The sequence below is a fragment of the Panthera tigris genome, chromosome D4, assembly GCF_018350195.1.
Source record: "Panthera tigris isolate Pti1 chromosome D4, P.tigris_Pti1_mat1.1, whole genome shotgun sequence".
Taxonomy (NCBI): Eukaryota; Metazoa; Chordata; class Mammalia; order Carnivora; family Felidae; genus Panthera; species Panthera tigris.
This window is the reverse complement of record NC_056672.1, coordinates 59,391,379-59,408,620: the sequence shown is the minus strand read 5'-3', so window position 1 is coordinate 59,408,620 and position 17,242 is coordinate 59,391,379. Positions and strand designations below refer to the sequence as shown.

Sequence of the window (17,242 nt, the reverse complement as noted above, 5' to 3'; positions counted from 1 at the left end):
ACCCCGTCTCTCTTTCTCCATTCCCTGTGCTGCTCTTATGAGCCTTTCACACCGTCTGGAGTGTACTGGGGCCACGTGACTGTGCCTGCTGGCTCCTGTGGACCGTGAGCTTCTGCAGGCAGGTCATGTAGGAATATCTCTTTATCTCCAGTGGCCCTGTTGTTTCCTCCCCGAGTGAATGGCTTCAAATGAATGAGTTCCAAAGGATCACCATGGGCCAGGTACTGTTGTTCTAAGTTCATATTTTAACACATCTCATTCTCAGAATACCTCTGTGAGGAGTGTGCAATTATTTGTAAAATGAGGAAACTGAGGTTCGTAGGTGTTCAGTAAGGTCACATAAGGTCACACAGTTCATAAGGGGTGGAGCCAGGATTTGGACCCAGGCGGTTTGGTTCCTGAGCCCACTTCTGAGCCACGGCCCCTCACCCTCTCAGAGAAGGCACTGTCCCCCAAGGAACCTGCCATGGGTGAAGAGGAAGGAAGGAGAGACTGCTGAAGCCAAGGCCCCCGAGCCCCATTTCCTTCTTTGCCCTCACCTGTTGTTGAGAGCCAAGGGCTTCTGCTTGTCAGCCGTGCTCATCTTTGGCTGCAGGAAGAAGCTGGTGGCGATCCATACCTGCAGGGTCATGAGACCCAGGACGATGGATATGGTGAGGCTGAAACACAGGGCGAGACTGTTGCGGCACCTGCTCTGTGCTTGAGGCACACCCACTGTCCGTTGAGAAAACGGAGGCTCACAAAGGGGAGGTGACTTTCTCAAAGTCACACAGTCAGGTCGTTTGGCTCCATACTAGAACTCCAGGATTTAATTATATCCCTTTGTCCACGAGTGGCAGCTGGGATGCGTGTTTAACAGCATGGGAATCAAAGAAAAGCATGAAGTTTTTAAAGCGCTCATGAAGGTCCTGAAAGTGGACGGGCAGGCTCTGCCCAGCCTCCCACATAGCTTTGGGGGAGTGCGGAACCAAGGAGCTCAGAGCAGGGAGGTCCCCGGAGAGTGCCACATCCTGTGTGTGCATCGCCTGAGCAGCAGTGTGGGTGGCAGTTAAATGGGGCCTCGGCTTCAGATCGCTAGCTCCCAACCCTGCCTCTTCCCCTCCTTGGACAAATCGCTTAGCCTTCTGTGCCTCTGTTTCCTTGTCTGACAAATGGATGTTAATATGAGGCCCGGCCTTTAAAGGGTTCTTAAGAGAAAAGATGCACAGTGAATTATCAGTTACGTCAGCCTTCACTCTTACCTTCCATATGGGATAAACTGAGGCTCAGAGAAGTAATTTACCCAAGGTCACACAGCTGATCTAAAACCTGAACTCAGATTCCCTCTATAGTGTCCGAACTCCCTTGTCACCTCCCTGCACTTTAACCTTCCCAGCTATACAATGGATATGTGTGTGTCCCCCCCAGACACAACTGTGAGCACCCCACTGAACAGTGAGAATGGAAATGTCTTATGAACTGTAAGGCTCCCATTGTGATGAGTTGCTATTTTGGCCCATCCTTGGGTCTGAGCTGAGAGTGTCGGTCCAGGAATGGGTGAGAGCCCAACAGCAGTTTCGAGGCTACACCAGTGCCTAGGCCCTGGGCAATGACAGAGAGCCCACCCTGCACTTACGTCCCGATGCCCAGTCCTTGGAGCATCTCCAGGCCCTGGTTGTGGACGACAGGCAACACCAGGCTGTACATGATCATCAGGCCACACAGGCTCTGTACCACATGGATGATGAGGTAGCCTGTGGACCAAGGGAACCCATAGTCACTCAAGGCCCTTCGCGACCCAGTCATGACTTCCTGCAGAGCCCCTCTATCTTCCTCCCACCAAAGGTCCTGGCATTTTTGCTTATGCAGCTTCTTCTGCCTGGCACGACCTCCCTTTTCCTCCTGCTCACCTGCGGCTCGCCCTGCAGTTCAAATGTCAACTCCATTAGAAAGCATTTGTGTCCTGCCTGGGAGAGTCACTTGCTCCTCTAAGTCACCACCACCTGTATCATTTCTGCCCCATGGGCTTCGAGCAGGTAGTAATGATAGCTTTGTGAGTGTGGGATTCTCCCTCCTTCCTGAAGGAAGGTAGGTGATTCCCTTTACCCATACCTACCCCCCACCTCCTTCTTCCTCACCTCTCTTCTCTCTCCCCACAGCCAGGACCCCATAGGTGCCCAGGGAATGGGTCACATGATGACACTTACCCCACAGAATATAGGCTATTTGCCAGCCAGAGTACCTTGCAATGGCCACCTGAGATTTAAAAAGGAAAAGGGGTCTCATAGGGGTGAAAACACTGATTACCTCCAATATACGGGGCCAGAATCTCTGCCTCATTTGAGGTTCATCCACCAACATACCAGGGCAGATGCCATGACTGTCATTGTTTTACAGATGAAGAAACCAAGGGCCAGATGGGGATAGTGACTATCCTGGGTCACCCAGCAGAAGAGTATACTAGAATTGAGGACTCTGGATGCCCAGTGCAGGGCTGTCCCTCCCCCCGGATGCTGCCCCTGCCTAAGAGGCAGGAGAGCAGGACTTGGCCACTTAGTCTCAGAGCAGAGACAGGCCTCTGTAGACTTACCACACTCTTCGATGAGGAAGGATGATGGAACTTCAAAGGGAGAAAGTGTTTATTTCCTGCCCACAGCCTCTTCATGTGCTTTCTAGAGAAAAAGTGGGGAATCAGTGATGCTCATAACCACAGCTCCTTATGTACTTAGAGCTCAACAGATGCCAACAGAAAAGCCTGCAGAGGGAGATAGAAGCCAGCTCAGCTTCCTTGTATTGACCGCGGCTCGTGGGACAGTTCTCACTAGCCTTAAAAATATTTTTAAAATACGTTTTGGGCACCTGGGTGGCTCAGTTGGTTGAGAGTCCGACTCTTGAGTTTGGCTCAGGTCATGATCCCACGGTTCTGGGATCGAGCCCTATGTCAGGCTTTGCACTGAACGTGGAGCCTGTTCAAGATTCTTTCCCTCCCTCTGCTCCTCCCCAGTTTGTGTGCGTGTGTGCGCTCTCTCTCTTAAATTATACAAAAATAAAAAAATAAAATAAAATAAAATAAAATAAAATAAAATACATCTTAAACTGAGATATAATTGACATATAACACTCCATTAGTTTCAGATGTACAACATAATCATCCCATATTTGTGCATGTTGAAAAATGGTCACCACAGGAGTCTAGTTAACATCCATCACCTCACATAGTTACAAGTTTTTTTCTTGTGATTAGAACTTTTAAGATCTACTCTTAGCGACTATCAAATATGCAATATGGTGCCATTAACTATAGTCATCATGCTGTAGAGTACCTCCCCGTGACATTTATTTTATAACCGGAAGCTTGTACCTTTTAATTCCCTTCACCCACACCCATCCCCTATCCCCACCTCTGAAAACCTCAAATCTGTTCTTTGTATCTATAGCTTGGGTTTTTGTTTTGTTTTGTTTCAGATTCCATATATAAGTGAGATCATACAGTATTTGTCTTTCTCTGACTTCACTAAGCATAATGCCTTCAAGTTCCAACCATGTTGCTGCAAATGGCAAGATTGCACTCATTTTTCTGGCTGAATAGTATACCAGTGTGTGTGTGTGTGTGTGTGTGTGTGTGTGTGTGTGTGTGATACGTCTTCTTTGTCCATTCATCCATCAAAGGACACTTAGGTTGTTTCTATATCTTGAATATTGAAAATAATGTTGCAATAAACGTGGGTGCAAATATCTTTTCTAAATACTGTTTTTGTTTTCTTCAGATAAATACCCAGAAATGGAGTTGCTAGATCATATGTAGTTCTATTTTTACTTTTTTGAAGAACTTCATACTATTTTCCACAGTGGCTGCACCAACTTCCATTCCTACCAATAGTGCACGAGAGTTCCTTTTTTTCCACATCCTCGGCAACACTTGTCATTTCTTGTCTTTTAGGTACTATCCATTCCAACAGGTGTGAAGTGATACCTCACCATGGTCTTGACATGATTTCCCTGACGATTTAAAAATCTTAATATTATATAGTTCCCAATCTCAATGGTGACTGAATGTGATAGTTGAGTCTCTGTGTGGCTTTTATTTTCTTCAATTTGCTCTATTACTTTTTCTGTGACGTGTATGTATTACTCATGTAATAATATTTCAAAATAGGTAAAAATGGAAAACTGTTTTTAATGATAGACCCACCTTATAGCAACATCAAGGAAACGGAGAAGCCCAGCCCCCCAGCAAACCTCTGCATGCTTTCCCCATGTGCTGGTCCCGGCCTGGCCCTCGGCACGAAGATTAGGTTGGCAGTGGTTATGTTCACAACCCCCATTTACATCTGTGTCCCACTTTTCCCCTAACATTCTATATCCAGCATTTTCCAGGAGGTTTTGCAACATTATAATCACTAAATTGGCAAGAATTAGTATGAAATAAAGAATGTAAATATCTCATTAATAGTTTTTATATTTATTACACAATGAAATGATGGTTGGGGGCTATGTTGCGTTAAATAAAATATGTTATTAAATTATTTTCATCTCCTTTTTTACTTTTTACTCATGTCTATTAGAAAATTCAAAATTGCATCTGTGGTTTTTATTATGTTTCAGCTCAGCAACACTGGAGTAGAGTATGCCATCAGGAATACAAACACACAGATATATTTGCATGGTGCATAGGAAATTTCTGGGGGGATACAGAAAATGAATAACGTTTGGCTCTGGGGCAACAAACTTGAGTCTGAATGACTTCAGACTTCCTTTACACTAAATATTTTTTATAACATTTTTTAAAAGAGGCTGTATATAGGTTGTAATAATTCTAAGAAAAATAAAAATACTGGCACAGTGCTAGCGTTGTCCACTTGAAGGACTTTCTTATCCACTATTTCCTTTGCCCCATGGTCCTGTAAAGCAGACAGGGCAGGGATCATCATTCCTCTGTGACAGGTGTGGGAAGAAGGGGCCAGCCTGGACACCAGAGAAGGCTCCCCACCACAGAAGCCATTTCTTCCCTGGGCCCTCTACCATGTCAGTGCAGCCAGCTCTAAAAGGTGTCTGTGACTGGCTGTGGTCCAATGTCTCACTAATCATCTCCTAGGCACTCGCAGGTCAGTGAAGGGAGGAGCAGACATATCCTTGCATCAGGCAGGGAAGGGGAGAGCAGCAGTGTCCAGCCCACCCATGGGGTCTGGGGAGAAGAAAGCAGAGAGAGGGAGCAAGCTAGGGCTGTGATGGAGAGCTGGGGCCTCTTTGTGCCAGGATGCGATCTGCCAGAGACCCACCTTTTGTGCAGCCAGATGGGGAGGAGGTAAAGGCAGGATGCTTTGGAGGGGTAGGAGTTGGCCCTGGGCCTCCTGTGACTGCATATGAGTTACAGCCTGAGGTGGAGGGAAGAAGGAACTGAGAGACAGAGAGGAGGGATGGCAGATACTGCTGTCTGCAGTGGAGTGCTCACTACATACTGAAGGCCATCCCCTCCTCCTGCTCTGCTCTTCTAGAGACTGATGCACCTAGTGCCCTTGACCCGATCTCCTTTGATGTATCCTTGAGCCAGATGCACCTGCTGGGAACCCAGTGTGTTTAGTCCTGGAGAGCAGGACAGGCCTGACACCCAACAGGGATGCTGAGTGTAGCAGAAGTGACAAGACCTCTCAGGACATGGCCAGCTGCTAACGGCTTGGGTGAGTTATTTTGTTGAGTCTCAGCCTTCTCAGCTGTAAAAACAGAGCTGAAACTACCTCTCACGGTTGTAGTAAAAATCAAAAGATTCTAAGCACAATATCAAGCTTATGGTAGAAGCTCAAATCAATAGTGTTTTCGTTTTTGGTTTTGTTTTATTACCAGGCTGTTCCTGGACCATGTACACCTTCCTGGTTCCAATTTGGGTACTGCTGTCACTGCTCCGGAATTTTTAGAAAAGTACTGGCTGAAGACACACAAATGACTCCCAGAGCCCTCTTACCTGTAACAGGCCAGTATGTGGAACAGATAGCTCACACACGTGAGGGAGGCAGGCAAGATGGTCACCAGCCAGACTCCTGAAGTAGAAAAAGAGACAAGAGAGGCCTGAGAAGATGAACCAGAAACAGTATTTTCAAAATGCGGAAGCTCACACAGAAAGGGTTGTGTAAATAAAGTTTGTTTATATTTCTGGTTCATTTCAGACACACACACCCTTGATATCCTTTACTTCCCGCACAAGCCTCTCCTTGGGTATTAATATTTTCCATCTACAGTGAGTACGGGGAAGAGAAAATTAGGGAGTATACACATCGTAGTTCCCTTCCATTCTTGTAAAACCATTGATAGTTGATTTCGATTGGCCACCTCTAGTAAAGAGCAACCATGTACAAGGATAACTGGAATCAAGAGGTCTTGAATGTTCTTTCATCCCATCCATCCTGTGGAGAATCTGCACGGACATTACTCACAGTTTTTAATTGGTTGTATCTAATGTGCTTTCATTGTGATCCTGTGTGCTTATGAGAAAGGTATGGAGAAACAGGAAAGAGAGATGATTTGAAGGTATAAAAGCTTCTGGACAAGCTGTTTCTCAGTCAGTCCAATCAAAGCATTTTAAAAAATCCAACACCCCTTTTATCCTTAACCTGATAAAAAGCATCTGCAAAAAAACCCACAGCTAACATCATACTTAACAGCGAAAGACTGACTGCTTTCCCCCTAAGTTCAGGAATAAGAAAATCAACGTCCACTTTTGCCAATTCTATCTACATTATACTAGAGGGTCTAGCCGAGGCAATTCAGCAAGAAAATGCAGCCAGACTGCAAAGGAAGAAATAAAACTATCTCTATTCACCAGTGACTTTTTCTTATATTTAAGGATCCTAAGCAGTAAACAAACAACCAAAAATATTCAAGCCCATTAATAAATGAGTTCCGTAAGGCTTCAGGACGCAAGACAAATATATAAAAATCAATTGTATTTCTGTACCCTAACAATGCACAATGTGAAAATGAAGAAAACAACTGCATTTGCACTAGTAGCAGAGGATAAAATACTTAAGAATAAGTTTAGCAGAAGTATATAACTCATACACTGAAAACTACAAAAGACTGTTGAAAGAAATTAAAGAAGACTTAGATTAACGGAAAGACACACCACTTTCATGTACTGGATCTTTGGTAACATGGCAATGCTCCCTAAATTGATCTAAAGATTCAACCCAACCCCTGTTAAAATTCCAATGAAATTTTTGCAAAAATTGATAAGCTAATCCTATAATTCGTATAAAAATGAAGGGACCCAGAATAGGCAATACCATCTTGAAAAAGAAGAAGGAAATTTTGAGACTCACACTTCTTGATTTCAAACTCACTACAAAGCTACAGTAATGAAGTGTGGTATTGCCATACAGATAGACAAACAGATCAATGTAATAAACTGATAATCCAGAAGTAAACCTTCATTGTCAGTGCATTTTCAAGAAGGATGAAGAGGCAATTCAGTGGGGGAAAAGAATATGCTTTTCAACAAATGGCACAGGGGCAACTGATACTCACATGCAAAACAATGAAGCTAGAATCTTACCTCACAGCATAGACAAAAATTAACTCAAAATAGATCACAGGCTTAAACGTAAAAGCTAAAATTATACAAGTCTCAGAAGAAAATATGAGAATAAATCTTTGTAGACTTCAAGTTAAGTAATGTTGTCTTAGATACATAAAAGTGATAAAAGAAAAATGAATATGTTGGACTCCATCAAAGTTAAAAACATTTGTGTTTCAAAAGACACCATCAAGAAAGTGAAAAAGCAACTCACAGAATGGGAAAAAATATTTTCAAATTGTATCTCTCTTATGGGATTTATGTATAATATAAAGAACCCTTACAGATCAATAATCAATAAATAATTCAATTTAAAAGTAGGCAATGGGGGTGCCTGGGTGGCTCAGTCGACTGAGTGTTCAACTTCGGCTCAGGTCATGATCTCATGGTTTGTGAGTTCGAGCCCCACGTCAGGTTCTGTGCTGACAGCTCAGAGCCTGCAGCCTACTTCCAATTCTGTGCCTTCTCTCTCTCTGCCCTTCCCATGCTCATGCTTTATCTCTCTCTGTCTTTCTCTGTTTCTGTCTCTCTCAAAAATAAACATTAAAAAAATTAAAAGTAGGCAACAAATCTCCATGGACATTACTCACAGAAGATGTACAAATGGCCAATAAATACATGAAAGGATTCTCAATATCATCAGCTATCAGGGAAATGAAAACCCAAACCACAAAAAGATGCCATTTCAGACTTATTAGATGGCTGTAATAAAAAAGACATATAGCTTAGCGCCTGGATGGCTCAATCGGTTAAGCACCCAACTCTTGATTTTGACTCAGATCATGATTTCACTGTTTGTGAGATTGAGCCCTGCATAGGACTCTGTGCTGACAGTGAGGAGGCTGCTTGGGATTCTCTCTCTCTCTCTCTCTCTCTCTCTCTCTCTCTCTCTTGCTCTCTGTCCCGCCCCTGCTTGTGCTCTCTCTCTCTCTCTCAAAATAAATAAAAACTTAAAAAGAAAGACACATACCAACAAGCGTTGGTGAAGATATGGAGGGAATTGGACCCCTGATGGTGGTGGGAATACACAGTGATGCAGCTGCTTTTGAAAACAGTCTGGCAATTCCTTGATAGGTTAAACATAGTTACCATATAACCCAGAATTCCACTCTTAGGTACACACCCAAGATATATGAAAATATATGAAAAACTTGGAGATGAATGTTCATAGCAATATTACTCATGATAGCCAGAAAGTTGAAACAACCCAAATTTCCATCAACTAATGAATGAATAAGCACAATGTGGTATATTCATACAACAGAATAAAATTCAGCAATAAATAATAGGGGCACCTAGGTGGCTCAGTCAGTTGAGCATCCGACTCTTGATTTCGGCTCAGGTTATGATCTTGCCATTCTTGAGTTAGAGCCCTACATCAGGCTCTGGGCTGACAGCACAGAGCCTGCTTAGGATTCTCTTTCCCTCTCTCTCTCTGCCCTCCTCTCTCTCTCTCTCTCTTTCTCAAAATAAATAAATAAACTTAAATATTATTTTTAAAGTCCAGCAAGAAAGAATAATGAAATTGGGACACATGCTATGACATAGATAAACTTTATAAACATTGGCTATGTGAGAGAAATCAATGAAGAAAGACCACACATTATATGATTCCATTTATATAAGAAGTCCAGAATAGCCAAATCCACAGAGCCAGAAAACAGTGGTAATCTAGGGCTGGGAGAGTTAAAGGGAAATGGGGAGTGATTACAAATGGTCATGATTTCTTTTTAGGGTGATGGAAATATTCTAAATTTGATGTAGTGATGGTTGTGCAATGGTGATGGTTGAGAAAATACTAAACCCACTGAATTGTACTTTCTTTTCTTTTTGTTTTTTTAATGCTTATTTTGTTTTTGAGAAAGAGAGAGAAAGAGAGACAGAGCGTGAGTGGGGGAGGGGCAGAGAAAGAAGAGACACAGAATGAGAAGCAGGCTCCAGACCCTGAACTGTCAGCACAGAGTCCCGAATTCACAGACTGCAAGGTCATGACCTGAGCCAAAGTCAGATGCTTAACTGACTGAGCCATCCAGGTGCCTTAAAAAAATTTTTTTAATGTTTATTTTATTTTTGAGAGAGAGAGACAGACAGACAGACAGAGCATGAGCAGAGGAGGGGCAGAGAGAGAGGGAGACACAGAATCTGAAGCAGGCTCCAGGCTCTGAGCTGTCAGCACAGAGCCTGACACAGTGCTCGAACTTGAGAACTGTGAGACCATGACCTGAGCTGAAGTCGGACACTTAACCGACAGAGTCACCTAGATTTCCCTGAATTGTATTTTAAATGGATGAATTGTATGGTGTGTTAACTGAATCTTCAAAAAGTTCTCTTAAAAAGAAGGAAAAGAAACTGATTTTCATTCCTTTCAAGTGTTAAATATGCCTCCGTCCCAGAAATCACTAGGATTAGGCAACAGCTATATCCCAAACCTAAAGCAATACAAAGGAAGCTGGTAAACCACCAAGTGTCACCCCTGGGGGGTGCAGGGATCCTTGAAGGAAAGGATTAGAGGAGTCTGGCCACAAGCAGAGTGAGTGCAGACTCCCTCCAGCCAGCAGCAAGAACATGACTGCACACCTTTAATTTAATGCCTTTATCTTCCCAAAGATGAAGCATGTTCAGCTTGAAGTCTCTCTTGGCCAGAGGGCAGCTGTTTTAAAGCTGGAAAAAATCAAGACAGAGTGATTTTTATATTTTGATTCTCAAAGTATCTAAACATGTGAGCAAATCCATGAAAGAGTGGGTAAACCATGAATGAATGAGATGATACAGTTACTACAGTTCACCCAGAGCAAGTAACTGAAGTTGGCATTAGAAACCTGCTCAGGGGTGCCTGGATGGCTCAGTCAGTGGAGCGTGAGACTCCTCATCTTGGGGTCGTGAGTTCAAGCTTCCCACTGGGTGTAGAGATGACTTAAAAATAAAATCTTTAAAAAAAAAAAAAAAAAAACTTGCCCAGAAGAGGGGTGGAAATGTAAACTTAAAAAAGTATGACTTAAAATTAGTATTGCTGAAGTTAAAGATTAGAGTATGCTTGCTGAGTGCTGTACTCAGGGACTCATAAGGCGGAGCATAAATCAACATTAAAGGTGAATACAGATGTTTAAGGGCAACAATAAACTGTGGTGATAGGGAAGAAGCAGTATCTGCCCCAGTGTTCACATAAAAGGTAACTTTCCAGCTACCCTATGACACAGCAATTACACTACTCGGTATATATCCAAAGGATACAAAAATGCAGATTTGAAGGGGCATATGCACCCCAATGTTTATAGTGGTACTACCAATAATAGCCAAATTATGGAAAGAGCCCAAGTGTCCATAGACTGATGAATGGATTAAGAAGATGTGGTGTGTGTGTGTATATATATATATATGTGTGTGTGTGTGTGTGTGTATACACACATATATGTATATATGTGTGTATACACACACACACATATATACACACATATATACATATATATACACACACACATATGCATATACATACAATGGAATACTACTCAGCAATAAAAAAGAATGAAATCTTGCCATTTGCAACAATGTGCATGGAACTAAAGGGTATTATGCTAAGCGAAATAAGTCAGAGAAAAACAGATATGATTTCACTCATATGTGGTATTTAAGAAACACAACAGATGAACATAGGGGAAGGGAAGGAAAAATAAGATAAAAACAGAGAGGAAGGCAAACCATAAGAGACTCTTAAATAGAACAAACTGAGGGTTGCTGGAGAGTTGGTAGGTGGGGGGATGGATTAAATAGGTAATGGGCATTAAGAAGGGTCCTTTTTGGGATGAGCATTGAGTGTCATATGTAAGAGATGAATCACCGGGTTCTACTGCTGAAGCAAAGACTAGACTGTATGTTAACTAACTTGAATTTTAAAAAAAAGGTAACTTCCCATGTCACATGTATGAAAGAGAATTTTCTTCAAATAATCCACACTAGATCTATTTCTACTAGTTTACGAGTCTTAAGTAAACATATCATTGGCAACACCTATTTCATGGCTTAAGGAGCATTTTGTATTTTATGGCCACTAAAAGTCAGTGCCACAAAGGCTTCTGGAAACCTTAGCACCCCTATCCAAGACCCATTAAATTTTTTTTTTAACATTTATTCATTTTTTTTGAAAGTGAGAGAGGCAGAGCATAAGTGGGGGAGGGGCAGAGAGCGTGGGAGACACAGAATCTGAAGCAGGCTCCAGGATCCGAGCTGTCAGCACAGGGCCCGACACGGGGCTCGAACTCACAGACTATGAGATCATGAGCTGAGCCGAAGTTGGACGCTCAACCAACTGAGCCACCCAGGCACCCCTCCAAGCCCCATTTTAAAGATGAGAAAACCAAGGTGCAAGAGAGAGGACCCAACTTGTCTGATGACACAGAGTTTACCTGACATCTTATCCAGGGCCTTTCTCAGCAGGCAAGAAGGAAGAACTCTCTTCCCTCTGTGGGCAATGGGCACAGAATTAGAATGTTTTCAAAGAAAGCTGCTTTTTTAAGGTAAAGTGGCTGCTATGGGCAGATTCACATGTTGAAGCCCTAACCCTCAGTATGATGGTGTTTAGAGATGTGGCTTTTGGGATTAGTGCCCTTATAAGAGACAGGAGAGGGCCTGCTTCCTCTCCCTGCTCTCCAGCATCTGAGGATGCAAAGAGACGGCCATCTGGAAATCAGGAAGCAAGCCTTCATGAGACACCAGATCTTCTGGCACCTTGAACTTCCCAGACCTCTGAACGGGGGAACAAGTGTGTGTTGTTTCTGCTACCCAGTCTACAGTAATTTGGTATAGCAGCCTGAACTAAGCAGAAATTAAATCTGAACAACATAAATACACTTTTCATATAATCCTAAAGAAAAGCCAAGGCTTGCTGTTTTCTTTTTTCCAAAGTGAAAAATATATGATGATTTTAGTTGTTCCCACTGGCACCAGAACAAAATAGGCTATTTAAAATGAGAAAATTCTCAGGGATGTTCAACTCAGCCCCAAAGAGTTTTTAACAAAGTGGCCTGGGTCCTGACCCCACTGGCCTTCTAGTCATCCAAGGAGGCATAGATCCGTTGTAACCCACTTTTCCTCCCAAACCAGTCACCTCATGCAGGTAGTAGCAATACTACAGCGATCATTATTCCAGGTGTGCACCTGCCACCAGTTGTAAGTCTTTTTCTCTGTTTCCCACACTTTCCCAACAAAGGGAGCGGGATGGTTTTACCTTTGCTGACGTTCATCAGCTCTTTCACCTGCAGGATGACAGGGGTCAGGGTCCCCGTCTGGTTCATGGAGGCGATGTAGTTCTCCAGCTCCCCTTCAAACACATCCAGCTCGTCTCTCACATACATGAACATGCAGAACTCAATGACAATGAACTGGTGCAAAGAGCAAACATTTCAAAGTCTCACCTGAGTCCAGCCTACTATGTAAATAACATATGGACCTCTCTTTGGTTTTGAGGTCAAACTCTTTGAAGTTCAAAATGCATATGAAATAGATTCTGACCACTGGCTATATACCAAGATGAGTGGGATTGTGACTTCTCTGAAGACATCTTTGGAGCCACCCCAAACTCTTTTCTGCACCCCATAGCATATAAGACTAAGTCCTACAACGGCTCAAGTCACTCCTCAAACATTAATTACCTCAAAGTGAAATGAATGTCTAACTTTGAATAAGAAGTGACCTTGGGGACAATTCCAGCCATATCTCTCCCCACTCTTCTTCTTGCATCTTGGTGGTAACCACGTTGGAGAAAGTACTGTTTGCTGTATACATGCCACACTTTCTCACTCCCATAATCCTGTCATCATGCCTTTATACCATCTACCACCATGCCAAAGCTTCTACAGTTCCTACTGCCATTTTACTTCATCAACCAAATTTTGTTTGTCTTTGCGCAGCTCAAATGCCACCATCTTCAGGCAGCTTCTCAATCTCGAATAATGCACTAAACTTTCAGATCACTTTCACCTTATCTTTGTCTCTCTTTACATGGCACATACTTCATACCACATCATATCCCCTTCTCTTAGACCATGGGTCTCTCCCAGGCCAAGACTCTGCTGAATCAGCTCTCTTCTCTCTTCCAGGTCTTAGCATCGTGCTTGCCATACAGTAGATAACCACTAAAGACTAAAGGAACACAATGATTCCAAGTCAATTACTCACATTGCAGAGAACTCCACTTGTCAGTTAAAATCCATTCTCCCCTTCTTTGGGCACAAAGCTGGACTACATTTCCCAGCCTCCCTTGAGGGATGTGGCCATGTGACGAGGTTCTTGCCCATGGAAGATGAGTGGAAGGAATGTGTGCTATTCTACAAGGGCACTTTGAAAACCTCCCACATGCATTTCTCCATGCACCTTCCCCTTCTGTTGACTGGATGCAGAGGGTGAAGGTTCTCGGGATAATGAAGCACATGATGGAAGAATCTCAGTTACAGAATAACACATGGACGACTGTTGTCCCCCAAACCTGAACACCTACTCAACATTGTTACATAGGCAAACGTATTTATAGTGTTAAGTTACTAAAATTTAGGGGTTTATGTGGTACTCCAGCATTACCTAACTCATACATTCATTTAAAACTTAATCACAGGAGGGGCGCCTGGGTGGCTCAGTCAGTTAAGTGTCTGACTTCGGCTCAGGTCATCATCTCAAGGTTTGTGGGTTCAAGCTCCACATCAGGCCCTGTGCTCCCAGCTCAGAACCTGGAGCCTGCTTCGGATTCTGTGTCTCCTTCTCTCTCTGCCCCTCCCCTGTTCATGCTCTGTCTCTCTCTCTCAAAAATAAACAAACATTAAAAACTTTTTTTAACTTAATCACCGGATTAATTTATATAGGTATCATCCAGAAGACAATATGGTCTTCCACTTCTATCTCTCCATTTTGACTCTCCTTTTGACTCAGACGTTTTACCTCAGATAACTTTGACCACGTGAAATGTTTGGCTCTGTGCTTAATAAAATATGAAAGTCAGAATGATGGCAACATTAAAAAATTTTTTGTTGAGAAAGCAAACTTAAATAACGCACCTATACAAAAAAACATGATGATCACCCAAAGTCCATAGTTTACGTTAGGGTTCGCTTTTGGTGTTGCACATTCTGTGGGTTTGGACAAATGTCTAGTGACATGTATCTACCATATAGTATCATACAAAGTCTTTTCACTGTTCTAAAATCCTCTGTGTTCTGCCTATTCATCCCTCCCTCTCCCCAATCCTTGGCAACCACTGATCTTTTATTGTCTACATAATTTCGCCTTTCAAAATGTCACACAGTTGGAATCATATAACATGTGATCTTTTCAAATAGGAATCTTTCACTTATTAATATGTATCTAAGTTTCTTCCAGGTCTTTTCATGGCTTGGTAGTTCATTTCATTTTAGTGCTGAATTGTAGCCCATTGTCTGGATGTACTAAAGATTATTTATCCATTCACCTACTGAAGGGCTCTTGGTCACTTCTATATTTTGGCAATTATGTATAAAGCTGCTATAAACATCCATGCGCACGTTTTTGTGTGCACATAAGTTTTCAGTGCATGTGGGTAAATACCAAGCAGGGTGACTGCTGGATCATATGGTAAGAGTACCATTTGTATTCCCACCAGCAATGAATGAGAGTTCCTGCCAGTTCACACCCTTGTTGGCATTTGGTATTGTCAGCATTCTGAATTTTGGCCATTCTAATATTTTAACGTACAGTAGTTGTTTTGATCGTTATTTTAATGTGCATTTTCCTGATGACATATACTACAGAGCATGTTTTCATTTGCTTATTTGCCATTTGTATGTCTTCTCTGTGAGATGCCTATTAAGGTCTTTGGTTCATTTTTAAATCGGATTATTTGTTTTCTCATTGTTGAATTTTAAGAGTTCTTTGTATACTTTGAATAACAGTCTGTTTCAGATGTGTCTTTTGGAAATATTTTCTCCTAGTATGTGGCTTGTCTTTTCACTCTCTTGACAGAGTCTTTTGCAGATTAAAACGTTTTAATTTTAATGAAGTCCAGGTTATCAATCTTTCCTTCATGGTTCGTGTCTTTGGTGTCATATCTAAAAAAATCTTCACCACTGAACTATAGAAAACCAACTAGTGGTTATCAGAGGGGAAGTGGGTAGAGGGATGGGTGAAACAGATGAAGGAGATTAAGAGTACACTTTTCATGGTGAGCACTGAGTAATGTATAGAATTGTTCCATCACTATACTGTATACTTGAAATAATATAACACTATGTTGCCCACACTGAAATTAAAATAAATATATATACATACCTACATGCAAACATACATTCATGCATAAATTCACTACCACTCTCAAATAATTGGTAATGCCAAATAATAACAATAACTAATTTAATTAAAAAAAATAAAAAGTCATCACCAAACCCAAGTTAATCTAAATTTTCTCTGATTTCACTTTCTAGGAATTTCATAGTTTTGCATTTGACATTTAGGTCTGTGATTCATTTTAAGTTAATATTTAGGAAGGTCTGTGTCTAGACTCATTTTTTTTTTTGCATGTGGATGTCCAGTTGTTCCAGCACCATTTGTTAAAAAGAAAATATTTGCTCCATTGTATTGCCTTTACCCCTCTGTCAAAGATAAGCTGACTCTATTTATGTTGGTCTATTTCTTAGCTCTCTATCCTGTCCATTGATTCACTTGTCTATATTGGCAACATCACACCATCATGATTAGGGTAGCTTTGTAGTAAGTTGAAATCGAGTAGTGTCAGTCCTCCAACTTTCTTCTTTTCCTTTAATATATTGTTGGCTATTATGAGTCTTTTGCTCTCCCTATAAACTCTAGAACCAGTTTGTCAGTATCCACAAAATAACCCCCTACTTTTGATTGAGATTGCACTGAATTCCAATATAGGTCAATCCCAATATATGTAGATCAAGTTGGGAAGTACTGATATCTTGACAATACTGAATCTTTCCATCCACACATATGGAATATCTCTCCACGTATTTAGTTCTTCTTTGATTTCTTTTAACACAGGTTTGTAGTTTTCCTCATATAGATCTTTGTGCATATTTTATTAGATTTACATTTAAGTATTCCTTTTGGGGGGTTGCTATTGTAAATGATAGTTTCTTTAATTTCAAATTCCTCTTGTTCAATGCTGATACATAGAAAAGCAATTGACTTTTGTAGGTTAACCTTGTACCTTGCAACCTTGCTATAACTGCTTATTAGTTCCAGGAGTTGGGTTATTTTCAAGATTTTATTTTTAAGTAATCTCTGCACCCAACATGGGGCTCGAACTTAAAACTTTGAGATTAAGAGTCACACGCGCTATCAACTGAACCAGCCAGATGCCCCTTCAGGAGTTTTCTGCTGATTCTTTTGGATTTTCTACATACGCAATCATGTCATCCGTGAACAAAGACATTTTTACTTCTTCTTTCCCTATCAGTATACCTTTTATTTGCTTTTCTTGTCTTATTACCTAGCTAGGATTTCCTAAGTAAATGCTGAGTGATGAGGGGAAACAGTCTTGCCTTTTTCCTGAGTTTAGTAGGAAAGTTTCTAATTTCTCACCATAAAGTATGATGATAGCTGTAGATTTTTTTGTTCATATTTTTTATCAGATTGAGAAAGTTCCCCTGTATGCCTAGGTTACTGAAAAAAATTATCATGAACTGGTGTTGAATTTTGTTAAATGTTTTTCCTGCA

The 17,242-nt window shown here is 41.7% G+C and overlaps 1 protein-coding gene across 2 annotated transcripts in view; it reads right to left on the bottom strand.

Annotated features, from left to right (window-relative positions):
- LOC102966284 (stimulated by retinoic acid gene 6 protein-like) overlaps nucleotides 1-17,242 on the bottom strand; it is a 64,516-nt gene that overhangs the window by 4,338 nt on the left and 42,936 nt on the right. For both annotated transcript variants that reach the window (XM_042965008.1, XM_015540740.2), the window contains 6 exons: nucleotides 12,768-12,921; nucleotides 5,939-6,014; nucleotides 2,570-2,651; nucleotides 2,187-2,235; nucleotides 1,616-1,733; nucleotides 540-659 (listed from right to left, as the gene is read on the bottom strand). In XM_042965008.1, the coding sequence (XP_042820942.1) occupies nucleotides 540-659; nucleotides 1,616-1,733; nucleotides 2,187-2,235; nucleotides 2,570-2,651; nucleotides 5,939-6,014; nucleotides 12,768-12,921 (599 nt within the window). The remainder of the gene's footprint in view (nucleotides 1-539; nucleotides 660-1,615; nucleotides 1,734-2,186; nucleotides 2,236-2,569; nucleotides 2,652-5,938; nucleotides 6,015-12,767; nucleotides 12,922-17,242) is intronic.